The 26,575-nt window shown below is 42.9% G+C and overlaps 1 protein-coding gene across 1 annotated transcript in view; it reads right to left on the bottom strand.

Annotated features, from left to right (window-relative positions):
* Positions 1 to 681: 681 nt before the first annotated feature.
* orc3 (origin recognition complex, subunit 3) overlaps positions 682 to 26,575 on the bottom strand; it is a 61,300-nt gene continuing 35,406 nt past the window's right edge. Inside the window, 5 exon segments of the mRNA XM_055636045.1 lie at positions 682 to 901; positions 3,210 to 3,289; positions 15,517 to 15,633; positions 18,213 to 18,354; positions 26,245 to 26,342. Coding sequence (XP_055492020.1) covers positions 796 to 901; positions 3,210 to 3,289; positions 15,517 to 15,633; positions 18,213 to 18,354; positions 26,245 to 26,342 — 543 coding nt within the window. The 3' untranslated portion in view covers positions 682 to 795.

Below are 26,575 nucleotides of genomic sequence, written 5' to 3' on the forward strand. Positions count from 1 at the left end.
ATAGACGGGCAAATTATACTTAAAGGGTTGACAGTGGAGATGCAATGGCGAAGATTTAAAAACCGCACGGATGAACTCTTAAAAATTGTTCATCCCTGTCTGGCGAGAAAATAAAACTGGGAAGGTGGCTCAACCGTGGCTGACGAGGAAAATCAAGAAGTGTTAAATTCAAGGAAAAGGCATATGAATTGGCCAGATGCACAACAAGAACCACTTTCCAGACCTTATCCATCACTTTCCAGCAAAGGGAAATGTCTTAAGAAGGGTTCCCACCTGAAGCATAATTTATTTATTTTCTCCAGAGATGCTGCCTGACCCGCTGAGTTACTCCAGCATTTAATGTCTGCCTTTGGTATAAACCACCATCTGCAGTTCCTTCCTACACAATGGGAAATGTCAGATGAGTATAGCTTGTATAATGGAGCACAGGCCGTCAGGTGTTGGGATTTCCATTCATTGACTGCACAATTGCAAACCTTGCTGCCAATTTAACTAATTTATAGTTTCTTGAACTTTTGTGTTCAGTAGGATTAAAGATAGATGCTTAAAGCACCCTAGTTATCAAACACTGGTGTAGAAGGGTTTACAGCAAGGCAGTGATTGTGTAGATCGATCCCTTTATCCTGTCACAGTGCACTTGGTGGTTGTGACCTGTTAATGTGGAAATAAATAGCCCAACTATATCAGAAAAAAGTCATTTTATTAGTCCTTATTTTAAATGCTGGTGTGGTATTTCATTGGTATCACATTCTTCAGTTCTAACAGGGATGGAATTTTAACATTTGCTGGCTCCACTCAGAAACCACCCCACGTTAGCCGTGCTACATGATCAGTCTTCCGCTTGGTTGACTTAATAAAGCCCAGGAACTCCAGCTCAGACACTGCCCGAATAAAACGAGCACTGATAAAATACATCAAGGAAAACAGTTCAACAGTTATGGTGGTGTATTACATATTTTCATTTTTGTTGCATTCTTCATTGAATCCAACATGACAGATGATTAATCAGTATCTGTGTCCGCTCCTTTGACTTCAGATTCAGATTCAATTTTAATTGTCATTGTCAGTGTACAGTACAGAGACAACGAAATGCAAAGGACTTAACTGGCCAATTATCCCCACTCACCTTCTTGTGGCCATGCAAGATTTTAAATCTAAATTCAATTCTCCTTCGGAAGTAAAAGCTAATGCTAATGCCCATAAAGTAGTACAATTTGTATCACAATAAATAATTATTGTTTTTGGAATAGGAGGCAGGAATGGTGGCGAAACACACAGCACTGGAAATAGGTCACCATATTGATATTAGTGGGAGAACGCCATAGATGTTTATGCCATTGTGAGCTTCATACAAACTGCAAGATCACATGAAGAACTTTAATGAAGTATTTTCTGAGTACGCTTAAATTATTATATTTTATAATGGAACCATTCCACCAATTAATCTAGTTACCATTTAGCCCTATAAACCAACGATCATCTTTGCTATAAACAAGGATCTACTTACTGAGATACCTCAGAATGGGAAGAGGAGTTTAAAATGATTAGAAACCAAGAGATCCAGCAGGCTTTAGTGCAAGTGATTGGCAAAATTGCCACCTACTGTATGTTTGGTCCTGCTGGTGTAAAGGAGGCTGTCATGAGGAGGTGCATGTGAAGCTTTGTCTCATTTGAAAGGGCTGCGCTGTGAAACCCTGTATTAATGCAAGGGAGGAGATGTAGGGACGGGTGGCACATCTGTAGTTGTTTGGAAATGTACCTGGGGAGGGGGTGGTTTGGGTGGGAAGGGATGAGTGAACCAATTAGTAGTCTTCTAGTTGAGTAGTGAGACAACATACAAGTGGATTTGACATTGCAGTGCAATACCCATTTGTACGGCAGCCAGAAACACCCAGAAAAAACGATCTCAACATTCATAATACAAGCAATTTATATCCACATCCTGGTAAGCAAATGAAAGATGAACAACCTTTAATTAAAAGATTGATTAAAAAATGTAAGAATAAAAGCTGTGAAATTTAAAATTTCAAAACATTTGAGCAGCACAAAACTTCCTGGATCCAAGATAACTTGGTGTTTCAGATCAGGGATCTGAAGTACACAATATTTCAAACACAAACCCAGGCATCACCAAGTCAATAATCAAACCCCATGTGCCATTCTAGTGATAATTTACTGAACCTTTTAAATAACCACCAAACTATCGCAATCACATAGAAACAAGGAACTGCAGACTCAGGAAAGTCTGCACTATAAAGATGCATAGTGCATCTGTTAGATGCAGTTGGGTTGATGCCCAACCCACTGGCCATTATCTTTAGGGACCTGTCCCACTTAGGCGACTTTTTAGGCAACTGCAGACTATTTGCAGGTGGTTGCCGGGGAGTCGCCTCCTTGGTCATGAGGAGTTCCCGCATTCTGGGAACTAGTCGCGACCTCATTATGGTTGAAAAATTAGCGGCGACCAGAATGAAGCCGCCATGGAGAGTAGCGATAATTCACGTGCCGTAGGTGGGTCGCCAGGATGTCCTAGTGGGTTGCCAGGAGGTCGAAGGTTCTCGTAGGTTGTAGCCTGTGCTGACTGGTGAATTTCATTGGCTCATTGGGGAAAAATAATGTAAGGGGTAGTTTTGAGCACCAAGGATAACCGACTGGTAATGTTAATGTCCGCCGAGCTTCACAGCCGTGTATCTCTGGCTTCTTAAAAGTTGTCTCCACTCCTGCTCCCCGCTCTTTTAAAGGACCTAAGTGACACTTCCCATACACTGTGCTTTCACCATCTTAATTACAGTGCCAACCTTCCTGTTCATCGCGGTGTGTGTCTGTATCACGTTGTCTTTGCACCGTGTGAATTTCATTCAGACAGCGCTCCCCCCGATTGCCCTGTCCCCACCTGCATAACGGGCTGGTGAAGGAAGCGATGTGTGTGTGTGACTGTCCACTCTGACAGTCGCCGTTCCAGTCGCCTGAAAAATCGCCTAGTGGGACAGGCCCATTACTCTCTTCTGCCTTCTGACACAAAATACAGGAGCTTTAATTTATTGTGACGTCTGAAGGATGATGGGTAAAATGAGATGGTACATCTTTGCAGTGAGACTATCTTCGTGACGACTCAAGTGGCATGAAAAGGTTCTTGAATAATACACAACATTAAATAATCATGTGAATGGATGTGCAAATAATCCACCCTTTCTGTTATAAAAGGATACTGTATAACTCCCTCCACTTGTCCGTTATTTATTTCGTCAGGGTCCTTCCCTTCTGCAGCACAAACCACTGTAGCGAATGCCTGGAAATAAATAAATCATTGAGTACAAATCGGTGTCCAAATAGCAGCATTGAATACCGGTCGAGCTCAAGCAGAACTAAATAGGTGAGTCACCGTTTTGGTTTATCCCAGCCCCAAATACATTTTCAACAAAAGCCACAAAATACACAATTCATTTAGAAATATAACTGATTAAGAACAGGAACAGTTGCACAGCTAGTAGAACTGGTGCCTCGCAGCAACAGAGATCAGGTTTGGTCGTGATAACGGGTGCTGTCTGTGTGGAGTTTGCACATTTTCCTGTGACCGCGTGGGTTTCCCAAAGACATACGGGTTTGTAGTTTAATTGGCTAATTAGTTTGTTGTTTAAATTCCTCCTAGTGTGCAGGGGATGGATGCAACAGTGGGATGACGTAGAACTAGTGTGAACAGGTGATCAGTCGTCTGCATGGACTCGGGCAGTAGGGCATGTTTCCATGCTGTATCTTTCAATCGATCAAAAGATGTGCTTAATTTGCAAAAATCTAAAAAGGAACGTTTACCACAAGTTAATGCATTACCAGTTCAGCATGTTACTTGTACTGAGCCATATTTTAAATACCTTTTATTAGCAGTTGCCTGGGAAACCGCCAGTTCCCTCCTGCTCCTTTCCAACCATTGCACCTGCACATTGACGTGAAGTTGCAGATGGACAGAAGATCAAATGCCAGGAGGCATAAAATCAGTGGCAGAGAAATAACGCATAGAGATGAGTGGCTGGATGCACTTTGCATCCTGTCTCTCAGATTTACATCAGGGAAGGCTGGCATAAGAATCATATCCCAAATCAAAACAAGATGGCCAACCCATTGAATAAGGAAAATTGTGCGGTGAAACAGTAACATTTAATAATAGTGAAATACATTGCATTAGTAAAGTATTTTTGCCTTTTCCATTTTTGCTATTTCCTTAATCACATCCTATAGAACTGAAAAGGGCGGCACGGTGGTGCAACAGTAGAGTTGCTGCCTTACAGTGCCAGAGACCTAGGTTCGATCCTGACCAGGGATGCTGTCTGTACAGAGTTTGTTCGTTCTCCCAATGACCCCGTCTATTTTCCCCGTTTATTCCCACGCTCCAAAGACGTACAGGTTTGTAGGTTAATTGGCCTGCACTGCGCCAATTAACTGCACTGTATCTCAAAACTAAACGGAACTAAACAGAAAAGGCCATTGTGCCTGTGCTGGGTCCTTGAAAAGACCAGCCAATTAATCCCTTCCTCTTCCTCACAGCACCACATTTTCAGCCTTAAAAATAAATTCAATTCCCCTTTGAAAGTTTCTGCTGAAGTTGATTCTAATACTTTATAAAGTATGATCCAGATTATGGTATAAAATCACTTAATCATTTTTCTCAGTGTATTTAAGGCCAGTAAGGCGAGCAAACAGTAAGGAAATCAAAAATAAATTCCTGTCGCTGTCAAAAATCTGAGGAAAAAAATACTGAAAATATTCAGCAGGTCAGGCGGTATCTGCCATTAAAATAGTTAATGATTCAGGTCAACAATCTATAGTCTTTATTGATCAGATCCCACACTTACTTCCACCATTTTGATTTATTTCAGAACTCCATAAAATGTGTGCTATCAGAGATTTGAAGTGTCGAATGATAACTGCGGCATTACTTCAGGAACTTTATTTAGTAGAAAATGAAAACTGCATTAAAATATTATTTTTGAATATAGCTTAATCCATTTACATTTTACAATGCAAATCGTTCCAAAAATTAGTCTACAAATAACTCCCACTCAGCAATGTTAACAGGGTTCTTCAGCCAGCCTAGTGTATGTATGCGCTTCTAGCTAATGTGGCAACAAACTCCGATTCAGTTTTGATTTGTGCTTTCAATCTGCTGATTTTCTGCATTTATGATCCTGGGTGAGGGAGTAATGTAGATTTAGGTGATAAGCTTTGTTTTGCATGCTATCCAATCAAATCAGGTAATATTGTACATAAATACAATCAAGCCAAACTCAAGAGCAATAGGCAGAGCAAAGACAGAGTGCAGAACAGTTCTCAGCATTGTAGCACACCAAAGATAGACACAAATTGCTAGAGTAACTCAGCAGGTCAGGCAGCATCTCTGGAGAAAACGGATGCGTGATGTTTCGGTCGGAACCCTTCTTCAAACCGAAACGTCACTCCTCTGTTTTCTTTCGAGATGCTGCCTGACCCATTGAGTTACTCCAGCTACTTTGTGTCTATCTTCAGTATAAACCAGCATCTGCAGTTCCTTTCTACACATTGTAGTACACCAGTTCCATAACCAAAGTCCAATATGATAGAGGTGAATCATACAGTACCCTAGCTTATGAAAGGACCGTTCAGAAGCCTAATAACACTGGGAAGGAAGCTGTTCCTGAGAATGGTGGTGGAGCAGTAGAGTTGCTTCCTTACAGCACTGGAGACCTGGGTTCGATCCAGATTGCAGGTGCTGTCTGTACAGAGTTTGTACGTTCTCCATGTGACCGTGTGGATTTTCTATGGGTGCTCCGGTTTCCTCCCTCACTGCCCCTCGTGTGCTGGATAGTGCTAGTGTACGGGGTGATCACTGGTCAGCGTGGACCCGGTAGGCCGAAGGGCCTAGTTTCCGCACTTTATCTCTAAACTAAACTAAACAGTTGAGTCGAAAAACAACTTAAACAACAAAGAGAGAAGCAGTAGACATGGATATGAATAGACACTGAAACAAGAGGAAAGTGTGCTTGGGCCACAAAGCAGGAAACTAATCCATACATAGAATACTTTGAGACCGTGTACAAGTGGATCTGGCAAAGCCATGGAAATGGACCTCTGTACCACAATTAGAAATACTTGGAACATATCTGATTTCAACTTGCATAATAAAAAGATTTGTACCCATATCCTGGCAACCAAATGGAAGATGCCAAACAGTCGTTAATAATAAAAAGTTATAGTCACAATGATTAAAATAGATCAGATAAATAATTAAGCGAAATATGACTAAGTGTACAAAACATTTGAACATCATATACTACTTTTAGAGATCCTAGATAACTTTGTAGTCTTAGATAATCTGAAGCACACATTTCAAACACAAACCCAGATATCCCTCGGTCAAATAAATAAACATATCCCATCATATAGTGCAAAGTTACTGGGTCACCAAAGATAGACACAAAATGCTGGAGTAACTCAGCGGGACAGGCAGGAGGATCTCTTTGGAAAGGAAAGAGGTGACGTTTCGGGTCGAGACCCTAAGTGTTAGGGAGGGGGACACAGGAGGCATGGGAGGGTACAGGATAAAGCAGAGCCTGCATCGATGACTCAGGAAATGTGGAGCCCACAGTGGTCCATTGCTATCTGGGCACGAGGTGATAACAAAGAAATACAAATGGTGAAATTACCACAAGGACTAGGGTGGGGTAGGGACGGAGAGAGAGGGAACGCAAGGGTTACTTGAAGTTGGAGCAATATTCATGCCGCTGGGTTCTAGGCTGCCCAAGCAAAACCATATCAGTCACAGGTAAAAGGTATAGAATCTTCAATTATTTTCACTAATTCTAAATCAATCAATCAAATCAATCAGATTTATTCATCACATACACAATAAAGTGCAGTGAATTGAACTTGCCAGCAGCGGTACAATTAAAAAAAACACACAATACACAATAAAAATGTAACACAAACATCCACCACAGCATTCTTCACTGTGGTGGAAGGCACAAAAGCACAGTCAGTCCTCCTCCATTTCTCCCTCGTGGTTGGGGCCATAACCTCCTCAGTCGCCGCTGTGGGCGGCCAGATGTACAGGCCCTCTTGTCTGAAAGGTAAGTCTCGAATCGGTGCTTCCCTACTGGAGGCCGCGGTTTCAAGATGTCGTAGGCCGGCAGTCGGAGCTCTTTTCCAGGGATGGTAAGTACGTCCGTATTTCCCCGCCGCATTCACGGTTAGAAGATCCGCAGTCCACGGCTTCAAGATGTTGAAGGCCGTGGGCCGGTGGGTCGGAGCTCTTCTTCGCCGGGGATCCCCAGCAAGGGATCCCAGGCTCCGGACGCCGTGCTCGCGGCTAGAAGTTTTGCAGTCAGCGGCTTCAGATGTTGTTGGCCGCAGGCCTGCGATCGGAAATAGTCCACTCTGCGCCCGTTGATGAAACTCCATGCCCGACTCCGGGAAGGGCCACACCAATCCTTGGTGTTAGGCCTCTCCATGGAGGAGGCGACTAAAAGCAGTTTCCCCCTTACCCCCCCTCACCACCCTCCACACAAGACACTTCGCGAGACATTAAAACACACATTTGGACATACTAAAAAAAACCAAAAAAAGTAGAAATAACTAACACACTGCTGGCAGGGCAGCCGGCTCACAGCGCCCTCACCAACCAAAAAACTCTGGAGGAATGAGAGTCACCGGGGGCAATAATACAATTAAAAAATGATTACATTCTCTACCTGGGAATATCTTTCACCATAAAAAAATTATGAAGAGCCAAGTTCAATCCTTTGGAACACAAAGCACTACTCATTGTAGAAGTACAAGGAACCGCAAATGCTGGTTTACAAAAAAAAGACAAAGAGTGCTGAGGGTCAAGCAATATCTCTGGAGGACATGAATAGATGATGTTTTTGGTTGGGACCCTTCTTCAGACTGCTTGTAAGGGTCAGGGGCAGGGGTGGGAGGGGAACTGGAAGAGAAGTGGGGGCAGGACAAAGCCAGGCGAATGATTGGTGGATACAGGTGAGTGGCGTTGATTGGCAAATGGTTGAACAAAAGGTCAGAAATGCAAAGACACAAAGGTTGTGATATAAGAAGAGAATACTAGAGGGGCAGAGTTTAAAGGAGATGTGCAGGGCAATCTTTTTACATAGAGGGTGGCAAATGCCTGGAACGCGCAGCTGGGGGTGGTAGTTGAAACAAAAACGTTAGTGGCATTTAAAAGACTTTTGGACAAGGATATGGAGATGCACGGAATGGAACGCTATGGATTATGTGCAGGTAGATAAGTGATGGTGTTGGCATCATGCTCGGCACAGACATTGTGGGCTGAAGGGCCTGTGTTTGTGCTGACCTGTTCTATGTTCTATGTAAATGTCCATTGACTCAGGATTCGTAGTTGGGGACAATGCAAACATCATCACTCTTGACCTGGAAAATGCAACCCCTTGCAACAAAAGATCAAGTAACAAATTTGGTGTCAAAGGCTTATTTTCCACTTCTGATATTGTCTTCCTACAAAGAGCAGACCAGGATAGAAAAAAAACATTTAAATTAACATTTTACAGGGCGATAAATGAAGGCAGGATACCTAAATGGGAAACTTTGAGACGGAGATACCATAAATATCATAAAAAAATAAATTCATTGAAATATTTATTGAAGGAAGCTAATTATGGCTGGATTAGTCACTCCAATTGACTTTATATAAGCAGGTGGGAATAGTGTTGTTGGTGCGTTGGTTGGTCATAAGTCATAAGGAATGGGAGTACAATTATGCCATCAAGTCTACTCTGTCATTCAATCATGGCTGATCTATCTCTCCCTCCTAACCCCATTCTACTGCCTTCTTGCCATAACCTCTGACACCTGTACTAATTAAGAATCTATCTATCTCTGCCTTAAAAATATCCACTGACTTGGCCTCCACAGCCTGCTGAGGCAATGAATTCCAGATTCACCACCCTTGACTAAAGACATTTCTACTCATCTCCTTCCTAAAAGAACATAGTTTAATTCTGAGGCTATGACCCCTAGTTCTAGACTCTCCCACTAATGGAAACATCCTCTCCACATCCACTCTATCCAAGCCTTTCACTATTCTGTATGTTATGAGGTCCCCCCCTCATTCTTGTAAACTCCAGCGAGTACAGGCCCAGTGCCGACAAACGCTCATCATAGGTTAACCTATTAATTCCTGGGATCATTCATGTAAACCTCATCGGGACCCTCTCCAGAGACAGCACATCCTTCCTCAGATATGGTGCCCAAAATTGCTCACAATATTCTTAATGCGGCCTTTCCAGCACTTTATAGAGCCTCAACTGCAGTTTAGGTCAATATAATAAAAATATATAATAGCATTAGAGGCAGTGATTCACCAGGCTAAATTCCTGGGATGAAAGAATTATCCTACCACAAGCTGTTAAAAAAAACAGTTGATGAAACAAGGAACTGCAGATGCTGGTTTTCAAAAAAAAGACAAAATGCTGGAGTAACTCAGTGGGTCAGGCAGCATCTCTGGAGAAATGTATTTGATCAAGATGTAGCTCATACATCGGCGAGACCAATCATAGACTGGGCCTAGTTTCACTGAATACTTTCGCTCAGTCTTCGCTTTAGCCCAGTGATAGTAATATTGATTTCTCTAACTTCAAGTAACCCCCGCATTCCCTCTCTCTCCATCCCTCCCCCACCTAAGTCCCACCAGCTTCTCGTTTCCACCCAACCACCAGCTAACAATGACCCGTTTCCTTTATCATCGTTACTTTTTTTACATATCTTACATTCATCTCTCTACATCATTGTCTATAATCGCTCGTATCCCTTTCCTGTGACGTTCAGTCTGAAGGAAGGTCTCGACCGGAAACGTCACCCATTCCTTCTCTCCAGAGATGCTGCCTGTTCCGCAGAGTTACGCCAGCTTTTTGTGTCTATCTTCAATAGAACTGAGAAATCTATCTCTTTCACTCCCCTTTGTGAAGAATGGTTTTTAATGTTGTTGGTTCAATGACTTTGCTCTAAATTTAAGGTTATGCCCTCCTTGTTTTTGGCAACAGACTGAGAGACGTTCTCCATCATCTTATTCAGGGTTTAACTAAGTCTCATTCATATTTTTGACAAGCTAAGTGAACGATCCTTTCATTGATAGTCAGGTCTTATCAATAATGCTTTCAGCCTCCTCTGCTTTTTGCACAAGGACACGGAATGGCAAATGCACAGTGTATTTGACATCCCCTGTTACTGTTTGACCCGTTGCTTCTTCACAAGCACTTTTAGTGGCCAGCTTCACTCTCATTTCACTAATTGTATGCCTCCTTGTCATCTTTCACTCAGCTAACAATGAACCATTCTACATTTCTTTATTATCATCTACTTTGATGTGTCTTTCTCACACCTTACCCCCTCCGTATCTCTAGACCCCCTCTTCTCCGACTCCCAGTCTGTAGGAAGGGTCTTCACCTGAAACAACACCCATTCCTTACACACTAGTGGTAATTTACAGAAGCCAATTAACCAACAAAATCTGCATGTTTTGGAACGTGTGAGCAAACCAGAACACAGCAGTAGAGTTGCTGCCTTACAGCTCCAGAGACCTGGGTTTGAACATGACGACGGGTGCAGTCTGTATGGAGTTTGTACGTTCTCTCTGTGACCGACTGTGTGGGCAAAATTGTAATTGCCTCTACTGTATAGGATAGTGCTAGTTTACATGGCGTGGCCTTGGTGGGCCGAATGGGCTGTTTCCAGGCTGTATCTCTAAAGTCCAAAGTCTAAAACCTATGCGGTCACAGGATGAACATACAAACAGCACCCATATTTAGGATCGAACCTTGGTTTGTGGCGTGGTAAGGCAGCAACTATACTGCGGCGCCACGGAGGTGCACCGGGAATCTCTGGAATTCTTCACCCTGGAGCTGGTGAAGGTTATATCACTGGAGATACTCAAAGTGGAGGTACATTTTAGAAACAAAATCAGGCAATTGAGGGACATGCAGAATTAGCAGAAATGACATGAAGTTGCGACCAAAGGCAGATCAGCCATGATCATAATGAACAGCAGGGCAGGTTGAGGCACAACACATTCCACTTCTGCTCCCATTCTTGTTTGCAAGCAGATTTCACTTCCACCAGTAATCCTCTGTGCCTATATTTGCTCAATATCTAGACAGATTACGTCACAGCTTATAGGATGAAACACTGAAACATTACTCTTTACCAAACCACAAACGTGCTGTAGGAACCCATTGGGCCAGGCAACATCAGAGGAAGGAATGGGCAAACAACATTTTGGCTTGGGACGCTGCTTCGGACTGATTGTAAGTGATGGGGATAAAGCTGGAAAGGAGAGGTTGGGGTTGGACAATACCACTGAAATATTGAGCTACTCCACCACTGAACGTGCCATCAGCATTCCTCCCTCCCTCCCTCATGAAGCATTTGGTTCCATTGCCTCATATTGTGTTTTGAATTGAATTCTGTCTTTACTTTGTGTACTAGTCATGTCTCTACTATTTATTTCATTCCCCTTACATGTTTTTCCTCTACCTGCTAAAATTTTTGTAAGGTGTCCTTGAGACTCTTGAAAGGCGCCCATAAATAAAATTTATTATTATTATTATTATGGTACATTTGGCTCCACAAATGATGCTTCTCAACCCAGGAAGTTTCTGCTCACCATCACAATGTGAACAAAATGATTGGATAGCAAATAGAGGCAGGAATCATGCCACTCCACTAACCCACCAACAGTCGGGCAAATTAAAGTACCATCATTGTAATCCAACCAAGGTTGGCTAACATACAAAAGAGCTCTAATCTGCGCAGCATACCTGTGTTTTGAAGTTCAAACAAAATAATATCTGATGCACAAAAATAAGTGTAATTACACACCCTTCAAAAAGATGCAATTCAAAAAGAATCTGTCAACTCATTCTGTGGTATTGGTGTCTAGTGCCAAGTGCCTACTCTCTCTGAAGCAGATCTTCCCATCATAAGACGTTAATGGACTTCATCCAAAAAGTGTTTTGTAACCCTTTTAAATCAGACAGAGAACAAAAAATTCTATTTGGTTTGTAATGGCTTTACCAGCCTTTTCAACGTTAAATTATGATGTTAGCATAAAAGATAGATGAGACGATTGAAATGAAATTGCAGATGCCAGGAATCGTGATCATCCAGTAAGCTTGACGGCATAACTGTTAAACTGCCACTACTTCCTGTGAAGGGAAATAAAACTGGAAAGCATTGTTTCTGACACAGATTCTTTCCTATCTTACAGCGGTCGGGTTTTCAGGCAGATAGAATGAGTCAAACAATGGAACTACAGTGCATTCAGAAAGTATTCGGACCCTTTCACTTTTACCACATTTTGTTACGTTACAGCCTTATTCTAAAATGGATTACATTCTTTTTTATTGATCATCAATCCATACACAATACCCCATAATAAAAAAGCAAAAACAGGTGTTTAGAAATTTTTGCAAAGTAATTAAAAATAAATAACTGAAATATCACATTTATTCAGACCCTTCACTCAGTACTTTGTTGAGGCCCCTTTGGCAGCGATTACAGCCTCAAGTCTTCTTGGGTATGACGCTACAAGCTTGGCACACTTGTATTTGGGTAATTTCTCAAATTCTTCTCTGCAGATCCTCTCAAGCTCTGTCAGGTTGGATGGGGAGTGTCTGAATACTTATGTACATGTGATATTTTAGTTATTTATTTGTAATTACTTTGCAAAAATTTCTAAACACCTGTTTTCGCTTTATGTGATGGGGTATTGTGTGTAGATTGATGATAAAAACAATGAATTTAATCAATTTTAGAATAAGGCTGTAATGTAACAAAATGTAGAAAAAGTGGTCTGAATACTTTCTGAATGCACTGTAGCTACGCCTTGGATTTGGAGGAAATGGGAGGAGTCAAAGTGGGTAAGGACCAGCTCCGCTAGGTGGAGGAGAGTATCGGTAGACGGGGATTGGTTGGTTCTGCGGTCAAGGAAGAAACGGAGGGCTTTAAGACCCTCCTGGTGGGGGATGGAGGTGTGGAGTGACTGGAGATCCATAGTGAAGATGAGGGAGTGGGGACCTGGAAAACGGAAGTCATGGAGGAGACAAAGAGCGTGCGAGGTGTCTTGGACATAGTTAGGGAGGGACTTGACCAGGATGGATTCGAGGTATGTGGAAATAAATTCAGTGGGACAAGAACAAGCAGAAATAATGGGTCTGCCAGGACAGTCAGGTTTGTGGATTTTGGGGAGAAGGTAAAATCGGGCCGTGCGGGGCTGGGGAACGATGAGGTTGGAGGCATGGGAGGGCAGGGAGCTGGAAGTGATGAAGCCAGTGATAGTGTTTGGGATAATGGCCTGATGCTCATCAGTGCGGTCATGGTCCAAGGTTAAGTAGGAGGAGGTATTTGAGAATTTTTAAAGAATTCAGGTGATCGAAGAATATTCAGGTTAATATATACAGACAATTTTAACAATGGTGGCAGCACCGTAGTGCAGCGGTAGAGTTGTTGTCTTACGGCACCAGAAACCTGGGTTTGATCCTGACTACGGGTGCTGTCTGTACGCAGTTTGTACGCTCTCCCAGTAACCTGCGTGGGTTATCTCCGGGAAGCTCCGGTTCCCTTCCACACTCCAAAGACGCACAGGTTTGTAAGCTAATTGGCTTGGTATGAATGTCATTTGTCCCTAGTGTGTGTAGGATAGTGTGACGGGATCGCTGGTCGGTGCGGACTCGGTGGACCAAAGGACTTGTTTCTGCACTGTATCTCTAAACTACATAAGCATAGCTGGTGGTGGCTGCGAGTTGGCCCCAGTTTCCTCTCAGTGGGAAACCTTGCTGATTAAGCACAGAGTATTCTTAACATGCTCCTGTGAACTACATATTGCAAACTGACATATCATTGTAAGCTTGAAACTTAGAAACTTGCAACCTGCTCCAGTACAATATAGGCCCAGGACCAAGATACAGCAATAAATGTTAGCAATGGAACAATTGTATATCAATCTGATCTCCGAACTTGTGCATTAAAGTTCTACCTGCAGATTCTTGCCGATTTGTACTTCTTTTAATGTGACTTCCAAATGGTAGCAAATTTCCTCTCTGAAGAAACTAAATAGATCTACAAGTCTGCAGATGAGCGGGCGGTCTCGTGAGTTAATACAACTCAGAATGTACAGCTGCAAAATGGACCGCTCATGGTCCAAAGGTCAGTCCAACACAGTGCATATCTGAATGGAGATTTTAATTAAAAATACACCACTTGTTTACACAGCTGAGATGTATGGCCCTTGAGGAATAGCAGGACACTGGTTTAGATGCAGCGGGAATCTATTGCCATGGCCATAACAATCACAATACCTTACATGTCCCTGCAGTTGGACTGCCGGGGAGAGGGGGAAGGGAACAAAGGAGGAGCACCGCAGGCTGGGGTACTTTGTAACGTTGTCAGCGCCATATGTGCTGACTATTTGCATACCTTGGGTATGCAAGCAAAGAATTTCACTGTGACTTGTCACATGTGACAATAAAGTATTCCGTTCCATTCCAGTTGATAAAAGTCAAAAAGTCACAGCTGTGTTAATTTAACCTGGAATTCTGTTACATTAAAATAATTTATAATAAAATGCCCCAAATATTAAAAATACAATTTATAGATGCAAGGCGGCAGGGTGGAGCAGTAGAATTGCTGCGTTACTGCGCCAGAGACCCGGGTTCGATCATGACTACAGGTGCCGTCTGTACAGAGTTTGTACGTTCTCACTGTGACCACGTGGGTTTTCCCCGGGAGCTCCAGTTTCCACAGGTTTATAGGTTATTTGGTTTTGGTAAAAGTTGTGAATTGTCCCTAGTATGTGGGATAAGGCTAGTGTACAGAGATCACTGGTCGGCACAGACTCGGTGGGATGAAGGGCCTGTTTCTGTGCTGTACCTTGTGTGTCACAGGAGGTAAATGCTTCCTTTTCACCCCATTCCCCAAATGAGTTCCATTCTAAATACAAATAATGTATCCAGTATAGACAAGATATGAACTTCCCTAACCATGCATCCTTTATTTATTATGCATCCATAATTGCCTCTAAGCTGAGGAGTCACGTTGTGACCTCGTTGTTGGACTTGTTGGCGATTTGCTGCATATACTGGAATTTGCAGCAACAAACAATCAGCTGGAATAACTCGAGCAGCAGCATCAGTGGATAGTATGAAATGGTTGACATTTCAGGTCAAAACGCTGCATCAGCACAAAGAGCGAACATGGAAGAGTACAGAAGATAGACACAAGGTGCCAGAGTAACTCAGCAGGTCAGGCAGCATCACTGGAGAAAAAGGATGTGACGTACAGGTTAGTACAGGTGTCAGAGGTTGCGGGGAGAAGACACGAGAGCGGCGTTAGGAAAGAGATAGACCAGCCATGATTGAATGGCGGCGGAGACTTGATGGGACGAATGGCCTAATTCTGCTCCTATCACTTATGAACTTATGACGTTCCGGCTTTAGTTCCAAGTGACAAGGAAAAAAAACATACCTGCAGCCAGTCATAGAGGTTAATCAATCGTCCGCACTCCAGGTGAAGCTTGTAGATTATACAGATATCTGGTGCTGCATAGGTAATGGTTCCTCCTTCGCTCTTCAAGGCTTCATTCTTAGATCCAAAAACAACACAAAATTAATGGGTTTTTTTCCAAACTGTTTAGCAATATTTGTAGAATAGTGTAAACAGACCAAGACCATGACAACCCCATGGTGGATGCAGAGATCATATTTTGCACTGCTTCCTCCGTCCAGAAATAAAAGCAGTGATGCATTCAATCCTATTTGTCTGGAGAGCGAGCCATGAAAGCCAGGAGGCTTCAGGGCCTGTTCCACTTGGCGATTTTTTTCAGCGGTGAAGCAGCGTGATGACATATGACGCGCGGTGTTTTTTCAAGTGTCGCAACATTTTTTTTGTCGCCGCTGGATTTTGAAATGTTCAAAATCTTTTGGCGACACTGATATGACGCCAGCAGTTGCTGAAAAAATCGGCCCTCTTTCTACACCTCTAGAGTACTGTCAGAGACCGGCCTTTGGGTCACTCAATCTCACAGTTGCCTCCCATGGCTGCTGAGGGGGCGAGCCCTTGCAGTACAGCAGCCCTGAGCAAGGTGGTGATGAACTAGCGACCGTACATGCTGGGAGAAGGGGAACCGTGTAGGTCTCTTAAAATTAGAGTTTGGATTATAATAATTATTGTGCGTCCTGAAATCTCACTCTCGAGCCCTTGATGTGGGAGAAGTGGGGGAATGGCGTGGGTTCAATTGGGGTCCATGCATCTGCTCATTGAGTTATCCTGAAAGCCCCTGTACTTTTATTTAAAATCATTGTTTAATCCTACAAATCCTATTTAATTAATTGTAAAAAATATTAGAATCTCGAATAGAAGCAAAATCCTATTACACCACACAATGTCCCTTTCATGGATATGTAGATCATCTCGGGGCACAGGGCACAACATTCTTCCCAGTAGTTCTTCCATTTCCAGTAACTTGGTTGCATTTGGCACCATCTCCAGACTCAGTTCCTATTCTGCTGCTCACTGTCACAATTGCTTTCCTATTTTAACAAAATAACTTGTATCTGCGGTTATAAGCTTAGCAATTTTTAAATCATTGTCATCTTTTAAAATTCTACTAATGACTGGTCTTCATGTACTGACTCATGTTAGTAATACATCATTAATGATAGTTTGCCATGGTTCCGTGTTGAAAAATTGTATTGTTTTTCTTTCTTTCTGGGCCAAATAACATTTCCATACAAAGGGTGGGTGGGGGAACTTTCTTTCAAATTGACTACTTCTGAATCACATGGAGGAGGGCATTTTGGCCTTGCAGTATCAGTTATGTAGGAGGTACGACAAAGCACCTCACCTTAATTACAACACATTAAAGCCAATAGGCTGATCAGATCCACATTGAAGTTAACATTTGATCAGAACCATCTTCCACTTTTCTTCAGACCAACACTTTTTATGCGGACTGACTCGTTGAGTTACTCCAGCACTCTGTGTTTTGTTCAAGATTCCTGCATCTGCAGTTTCTTATGTCTCCATCTTACTTGCTCCACTGCGAAATCTCCTCAAAGTATGGCTACTTTGAAGAAGTTCTCCTCTCTCTGTCAGTTGTTCTGAGACCCACTCTCACTGTCCCCCCCTGTGGTTCCAGCTGTTCTGCTCTTCCCTCCACCCCCTCCCCCCCACACACTACAATCTGTCTGAAGAGTCCCAATCGGAAAACATTTCTGCCTCTTCCTTACACAAATGCTGTCTGATCCATTAAGTCGTTCCAGCACTTTGTGTTTTATACAAGATTCCAGCATCTGCACTTCCGTGTGTCTTCAACAGGCCCTTCAGCCCACCGAGTCCGTGCTGACCAGCAATCCCCACACATTAACACTATCCTACACACACGAGGGACAATTTACAATTATACTAATCTAATCAACCCATCACCCTGTACATCTTTCGATTGTGCGCGGAACCCGGAGTTCCCGGAGAAAACCCACCCAGGTCACGAGGAGACCAGACAAACTCCGTACAGACAGAACCCGTCACCAGAACTGAACCCAGGTCTCTGGCGCTGTAAGGCAGCAACTCTACCGCTGCGCCACCGTGCTGCCCACAAACTGCTCCACAAATATTTCCTCATGTATATGTAACTTTTTAGATTTTAATCTACTTGCATCTTTTTTTGCTCTTTCCTACTGTCCATTTAAAAAAAAGTATACAACAATGGAAACCGGAGCAGCGAATGTTTCAACGTTACATATTGTAACTAGCTTTATTTGCATAACTGGAAAGCAAACGAGACTCAGATATTTGGATTTTGTTTCATGGTTACTAGGATCAAAGAAAATCACAACTACTGCTTTTATCTCTGGCCTTTGATCCGACCATCTGCCTATCCCCTCCACACCTGCATTCACTTATTTCCTGTCATTCTCTATCTCCTCTCTTCTAGCTGTCTCCCTCCCTCCCCCCCCCCCACCCCACAATCTGTCTGAAGAAGGGTTTCGACCCGAAACGTCACCTATCCATGTTCTCCAAAGATGCTGCCTGACCTGCCGAGTTACCCCAGCACATTGTGTCCTTTTGTGTACTAACCAGCACTTGCAGTTCTTTGTCTCTACATTTCAAAGAAAATCAAATTAATTGCTTGAAGAATTAGCCGACTTGTTGCAGTCTATTACCTTTAGATAGTAATACGGGTTACTTAAAGCCATCTGCAGGGCAGCGCGTGGGGCTGCATTTAGGTGTCTGCGAAGCGTGCTAGCATCTTGGAAATATACAAGTTCATGGAGTGGCTGCGTGTCTGGTGACACTAAGTATTGCCTGAAAAAAGCATTAAAATAATGGCATTAGTATTATCTTTCATCAGTAACAAAGCAAATCATCCCCAGGTTCATCATAGCTGAGAAGCGATCAGGAGTGTGAGGAATGATATCATTAAAAACGGAATACATTTTGACATCTGGGCAACAGGAACGTGTACATCATTGACTACAGCTCGGCGTCCAAACACTATCATCTCCTCAAAATTCATCATCAGACTAGCCCCTCTGTGCCTCCTGTTGCAACTGGATCCTCTATTTCCCTCTCGGCAGACCACAACCAGTGCGAATCGGCAGCAAAATTATCTCTTGGTTGACCATCAGAACAGGTACAGCTTCGGGCTGCATGTTTAGCCCCCCTCCCCCTTCACCCGTGAGTGTAAGCTAAGCACGGCTCCAAAACCATGTACAGATTCACCAAGGACACTTCTGTGGATGGCCAAATCACAGGTGACATTGAGTCAGTGTATAGAAGAGATGCCAAATACCTCTGTCTGCACCTGTCCACAGTTAGTACGGTATTTTGCCCTTGCAGCAGCCGGTTACAGAGGAGGGACTTGAAAGCACCTCACCTTAATTACAAACATAACACTCCATATGCTGATCAGGTCCATTCTGACGTTAACATTTGATCAGCACCACCTCCCTTAATTGTGACTTATATTTGCATGTTTAGCAAGTATCCCTTTCATTATATGAACCCCACATTGTACCAATGTACTTCATGCATTGTTAAATGTGATGTTTAGCAGGACAATAATATGGATCAAGGAATACAGGATTCTAAGTAGAATACTATCATTAATAAGGAATATGGTTTTAACTTCTTTCGACAGAGTGCTGAGACACTGCATCTCATAATCCCAGGTGGTTCAGCTAAATGGAGAAAGAAAAAAAAAAGAATTGTTTGGCAGGAAGATACATGGATCATAAATACCCATGTGTAGGAAGGAACTGCAGATGCTGGTTTAAACTGTAGACACAAAAAGCTGGAGTAACTCAGCAGGTCAGACAGCATCTCTGAAGTAAAGGAATAGGTAACGTTTTGTATCGAGACCCTTCTTCAGCCAAAGAAAATTATCCTGGGGATGAAATTAATCGCTTAAAGAATTAGCTGACTTTATGCGGTCTATTACCTTTAGATAATAATACGAGTTACTTAAAGCCATCTGCAGGGTAGGTCAGACAGCAGAAGGGTCTCGACCTGAAACGTCACCTATTCCTTTTGTACAGAGATGCTGCCTGACTCACTAAGTTACTCTAGATTTAGTCTATCTTTGATCATAAATGCCTGTTTGGTCCAGTTGGGATAAATCATCTGTTTTCCTGTTATAAATTATATGCAATAAGCTGCAATGATACAAAGTTTTTTTGCCCACTATTTTTATTGGTACAAACTGGTGTGGTGACTCATTGAACAATCTTCTAAATGAGCACAACCAGCACAGAAGACCGATAATCACTGGCTTCACAATATGAACCACTCTCAGGCCAATGGGACATAAAGCTGCTTTCTTCAAAAATGTCCAAGTTCATAGGTTCTAGCAGAATAAGGCCACAGCCCATCAAGCCTACTCCGCCATTCACTCATGACTGATCTATCTTTCCCTCTCAACCCCATTCTCCTTTCTTTTCCCCATAACCCCTGACACTAATCAAGCCCGAGATAACACAAAATTAGAGCAATTCACAAGAGATGAAACCAGGAAGAATAAGACAGGTTTCACCAATGCCCTTGCCATCACTCAATGTCAAACCTCCATCACTGATAAATTCTAATTAAGTAGGTGTAGTTACACAATGCAACACAGAATCAAAATGTCCCAAAGCAAGAAGTCAAAAACATACTTCTGAAGTTCAGTCACTCTGTTTGCTTATAATTTGGATGCCCCATCATATTTGATCCTTAAACAGACACTACATGTTATACTGAAGCTTAATTAATATTTAAAAAAATTAAGATACTGTTGCTCCAAGGGATCGGTTGAATTACAGCATTTAACACCCGATTCATTTCCCATGGCGAGTGTCACGAAAAATGGGTCAACATCACTGTTAAATCTGATCTTACCATATCCTCCAGAGCTACATTTTTTTAGAACTGCACAGAACTTGGTACTCTCAGCTAAAATGCACTCCTTGTTGAACTGTGAACGCATGACAAAGATTGTGATATATAGTCTTTTGATCCAATTTCTCTTGGTATGTAATTATTTGGCACTGGACATATTGATATCACCACATGTGCAAAATTTGGCAGGAAAATAACCTCACCATTCATTATGAAGATGAATCATGATGGGAAGTACCCTGTCCAAATTCACAATGGGTAAGACTTCAACAGCAAATGCTAATTCAGCAGCAAACCCTTCAAAACCTGCCCACAAATTGTATTAAATATCAAAAAATGGACACAAATGCTTCTCTTCTACTTCACTCTCTAGGTTACTGCATCAGGAAATTATGTACAAGTTTCTACAATGTTTTAATTTGGATTTTATGTGGTTTTGCCAGAAGGATTAATTTTTGGCACGATTCTGGCAGAAATCCAAAGCTGATATTTAAATATAATTTCAGCAATTGCCAGGAATGTGCATTTCAGAAGAATGGACAGTCTTATTGGGTTGCATGGCCTGGTTCTGTGCAGCTAACTTTATCTCTCTTGAGTTTGTCGAAAGAGTAAACGTGGCTGTGGGCCAAATGCAGGCAAATAGGCTAGACCCAATCTGCCAATTTGGTCGGCATTTGTGCTGAGTGCTGAAGGGCCTGTTTCCTTGCTGTACAGCTCTATGACTCTATGAAGACAGATTGCGTGTTGATATGGTAACATGAATGTTCAACTCTATCCTTACTGCTCACTTCCTCTCTGCATTCAAGCAGTCCCAGTTACTGTAAAGAAATGGTTCTTTGTGAACTCAAGTTAAGCTAAGATTGCGAAAAGTAGGATCTGGACCTGCTGTTTCACCCTCTCCTGACATTACAAAAATACCAGCTGACTAAAGCTTGCCATTATATCATTGTTGCTTCTTCAAACATTGGGGAGAGTTTTCAAATCATTGCCTAGCAACAGAGATATTAATCAACGGAACAGTCTTAAAAGCAAACAGAGATTAAGTCAGCTTTAGTGAAGAAATGACACAAGGAGGGCAGGTGATTAAACTAAGTTAACAAGCTACAGGTAAGCAGAAACACAAAGTGCTTCATGGTAGATGATGAGTACAATGTTAGAAATGTTTCTTGCTCGACTGAACTATTTTTCACTTCCATTATTTCAAATATTTTGGTTTGGTTTGCAAATTAATTGATCCAAACGGGGTTTTCAAATCTATTAGTTTGAATCTAGTTAACATAGAACATAGTATAGAGAACAGTACAACACACTGTCTGTGCCAAGATAAACTAATCTCTTCTGTGTGTACATGATCCAAACCCCCTCATTCCCTGCATTTTCATCTGGCTATCTAAAAGCCTCTTAAACATCACTATCCCATCTGCCAGGCACCCATCACAGTGCATACAACAAAAATTGAACATGTCCTTTAAACTTTGCCCCTTTCGGCTTAAAAGTATGCCCGCAAGACTTTGACATTTCCACTCTGGTATTGTAAAGTAAATTTATCTTAAAAGTGATAGTAACCACAATAAATTTGCAAAAAGAACAGGTTGATCCAGCATACATGGAGTTATGGTGTATAAGGTTTTTTTAAAGCATCCATGAAGGTGTCTTCCCAAGTGGTTTGTCAAGAACAAATTCACAGAGGAAAAGGAGATACAAGGAAGTTCAAATGCTGGTTTATTTGTGCCCATTTCTCCCTGTCACCATCCACCTATATTCCTACCTCTGGCTTCACACTTCTTCTATCCTGGTCTCAAACTTTGTCTTTTCATCTCAGACCTTCATCCAACAGCTGCCATTCAACCCCAACCCCCCTCCCCTGTATCCACCTATCACTCACTGGGCTTTGTCCTGCGGCCACCTGTCTTCCAGCTTCATCCTCCGCCACACAAAATCAGTTTGAAGAAGGGCCCCAACTCAAAACGTCACCTATTCATGTTCCCCAGATTTCCTGCCTGACTCACTGAATAACTCCAGCACTTTGCTATTTATTAGGAAAAGTTAGAAGTTTCTTGATGGACAGGATTTGGATGATGGACCCTGAGATTAAATATTAGGAATGTTTTTATTCTTTGTTTGTGATTTGGACAGAACTTAGAACCACAAGCGGGGTTCAAGAAGATTTCAGAAAAACTAAGATATAAAAGCAGAACAGGCAGACAGTTAATTGCCTCGATTAATGTGATGTTAATCATTTTGAGAGGGAAAACAAGGAGTGTTCATTGTCCAAACATACATAATTTCCTAAATGGAAAGCATCATAAAAAGTCAAATGGCATTTGGTGTTTGGTGTTTTAATAAGACAAAGTCCAAAAAATGAAAGTGATGATAAATCTGCATAAGAACATTAGGCCTTTGGATGTTTCTGGATCCCTCTTTGTAGAAGATACCTGGAAGATTTAAAACATTTGTAGAATAGACAAAATAGAAGAGCAGAGTTGCAAGAAAATATTTGAAATAGTGTACAAGCTAACATGGCTATTATGTAGAGGAGGGTTACACAGAAAAGCTGGAGAAACTCAGCGGGTGCAGCAGCATCTATGGAGCGAAGGAAATAGGCAACGTTTCCGGCCAAAACCCTTCTTCAGACTGATCGGGGGTGGGGGTGGGTGGGGACAAGAAAGGGAAAAGGAGGAGTAGCCAGAAGGCTGGAGGGTGGGAGGAGACAGCAGGGGAGCTGAGGAAGGGGAGGAGACAGCAAGGACTAACAGAATTGGGAGAATTCGATGTTCATGCCCCCGGGGTGCAGACTCCCCAAACGGAATATGAGGTGCTGTTCCTCCAATTTCCGGTGCTGCTCGCTGTGGCCATGGAGGAGACCCAGGACAGAGAGGTCGGAGGCGGAGTGGGAGGGGGAGTTGAAGTGCTGAGCCACCGGGAGGTCAGCTTGGTTATTGCGGACCGAGCGGAGGTGTTCGGCGAAACGATCGCCCAACCTCCGCTTGGTCTCACCGATATAGATCTGCTGACATCTAGAGCAGCGGACGCAATAGATGAGGTTGGAAGAGATGCAGGTAAACCTCTGTCGCACCTGGAACGATTGCTTGGGTCCTTGAACGGAGTCGAGGGGGGAGGTAAAGGGACAAGTGTTGCATCTCTTGCGGTTGCAAGGGAAAGTGCCCGGGGAGGGGGTGGACCGAGAGGGAAGGGATAAATTGACAAGGGAGTTATGGAGGGAGCGGTCCATTAGAGGAGGGAACTGGTTTAAACTGAAGATAGACACAAAATGCTGGAGTAACTCAGTGGGACAGGCAGCATCTCTGGTGAGAATGAATGGGTGACATTTCGGGTCCCTTCATCAGACTAGGCAGGGAAAAGAGGAACGAGAGATATATAGATGATGCAGAGAGATAAAGAACAATGAATGAAAGATATGCAAAAAAAAGGAACAATGATAAAGGAAACAGGCCATTGTTAGCTGTTTGTTGAGTGAAAACGAGAAGCTGGAGTGACGTGGGTGGCGGAGGGATGTATGGAGAGAGAGTTACTTGAGGTTAGAGAAATTAAAATTCATACCACTACGCTGTAAGCTGCCCAAGCGAAATATGAGATGCTGTTCCTCCAATTGGTGTTTAGCCTCATTCTGACAATGGAGGAGACCTAGGTCAGAAAGGTCAGTGTGGGAATCGGAAGAAGAATTAAAGTGTTTAGCAACTGAGAGATCAGGTAGGTTCAGGCAGACTGAGCGAAGGTGTTCAGTGAAATGATCGCTCAGTCTATGTTTGATCTCACCGATGTATAAGTCCACAACTTGAACAACGGATACAGTAGATGAGGTTGGAGGAGGTGCAAGTGAACTCTGCCTAACGTGAAAGGACTGTTTGGGTCCCTGGACAGAGTCGAGGGAGGAGATATAGGTACAGGTGTTGCATCTCCTGCGGTTGCAGGGGAAGGTACCTGAGGAGGGAGTGGTTTGGGTGGGAAGGGATGAGTTAACCAGGGAGTTGCGGAGGGAACGGTCTCTGCGGAAGGCGGAAAGGGGTGGAGATGGGAAGATGTGACTAGTGTTGGGATCCCGTTGGAGGTGGCGAAAATGTCGGAGGATTATAACCATATAACAATTACAGCACGGAAACAGGCCATCTCGGCCCTACAAGTCCGTGCCGAACAACTTTTTTCCCCTTAGTCCCACCTGCCTGCACTCATACCATAACCCTCCATTCCCTTCTCATCCATATGCCTATCCAATTTATTTTTAAATGATACCAACGAACCTGCCTCCACCACTTCCACTGGAAGCTCATTCCACACCGCTACCAGTCTCTGAGTAAAGAAGTTCCCCCTCATGTTACCCCTAAACTTCTGTCCATTAATTCTGAAGTCATGTCCTCTTGTTTGTGTTGTATGCGATGACTGAAGGGGTGAAAGCTAAGGACTAGGCGTCTTGTCTCTGTTGTGACTAGGGGGAGGGGGAGCAAGGGCGGAGCTGCGGGATACCGAGGAGACACGAGGGAGGGCCTCATCTAAGATGGGAGAGGGGATCCCCCTTTCCCTACAAAATGAGGGCATCTCGGATGTCCTTGTATTGAACACCACATCTTGGACGCAGATGCAGCGTAGACGGAGGAATTGAGAGTAGGGGGATAGTATCTTTGCAGGAAGCAGGGTGGAAAGAAGTGTAGTTGAGATAGTTTTGGGAGGCAGTGGTTTTTTAATAGATGTCAGTCGATAGTCTATCTCCTGGGATGGAGACTGTGAAATCAAGAAAGGGTAGGGAGGTGTCGGAGATTGTCCAAGTGAATTTGAGTGCAGGATGGAAATTGGTGTTAAAGTTAATGAAGCTATTATGCACATCTTCTCATACTCTGAAAGGCAAACAATTTATTTTGTCTGGAGGAGATTTAGGAAATAAGAAAGGAGTTGGAAGAAAGAAAATCCACAAAGCCATCTAGTCTATGGGGATCTTGGGCAGATAAGTTGTAATATGTCAATTATTTCTGTCGCGGGAAAATGTAAAGGTCTCCGAGCGACGGATCTTTCTTCGTTTAGACAAAAAGCATAACATGACAAAAGAAACGGGGGCGGGGGGGAGGATGGAGAAAATGCAGGCTGCAAGATAGTACAGAGGCCTGTAGAAACAAGGAACTACAGATGCTAGTTTACCAAGGAAAAATACTAGAGTAGCTCTGCAGGTCAGGTAGCATCCCTGGAGAACATAGATAGGTGACGTTTCAGGTTGGAATGTCCTGACCCAAAACGTCATCTATCCATGTTATCCACGGATGCTGCCTGACTCGCTGAGTTACTTCAGCATTTTGTTTTTTTCCTTATTACAAAGGCCTGCTCAGGTATGGGCCTATCTCTGAACCTCTGTAGACTGGACATAGGTGTTCAAGATTTCCTTGGCAACCTTCTTCCCTCAGACCTGAAGTCTAAGACTTGTCTTAGCTGCTGCACTTAAGTTACTCCTATGCCACTTGGGTCAAACCAAAGCAAGGGGTTGTGGGTGCGTCAATGTGTGGTGTGATGAAATAAGAAGTGCAGACAGCTTCGTCCTCACAGATTTGACTACAGAAATGTTTTCAAGAGAATGTTAGATTTAGCTCTTAGAGCCAAGGGAATCAAAGAATATGAGGGAAAAGCCAGAATGGGGTACTGATTTTGGATGATCAGCCATGATCATATAGAATGGCGGTGCTGGCTCAAAGGACCAAATGGCCTACTCCTGCACCTATTTTCTGTTTCTACGTTATACTGATTAGGCACTCAAGGAAAAACATCCTCATATCTGTCTTGTCACTGCTATGGTTCTCGCTAGGTGTTCCTTTATCTCACCTTGCAAGTTGGTCCATAAATTGAAGAACATCCATCCGCAGACACTCAAACCTGCTTGGTTTCTTGCGTCTTTTTAATACCTTCATTTCCATTAAGGTCTGCAAAATCCGAAACAAAACAATGATGGTCAAAAATGTATTTTGGTACAACTGTTGCCTACACCCAGACACTGAATGTGCATGAAGCCTTTTCTTTGTGGCTATGAACCTACAAAATACGATATTTGGCTTTTTTGTTTCACCGCATTCCCTCGAATGGCCGAACTCTTCTCCTATCACTTATGAAGTTGTGAAACAGGCGCTTCAGCCCAACTTGTCAATGCTGACTAAGG

Source organism: Leucoraja erinacea, chromosome 5 (genome assembly GCF_028641065.1).
Source record: "Leucoraja erinacea ecotype New England chromosome 5, Leri_hhj_1, whole genome shotgun sequence".
In the NCBI taxonomy this organism is placed as follows: domain Eukaryota; kingdom Metazoa; phylum Chordata; class Chondrichthyes; order Rajiformes; family Rajidae; genus Leucoraja; species Leucoraja erinaceus.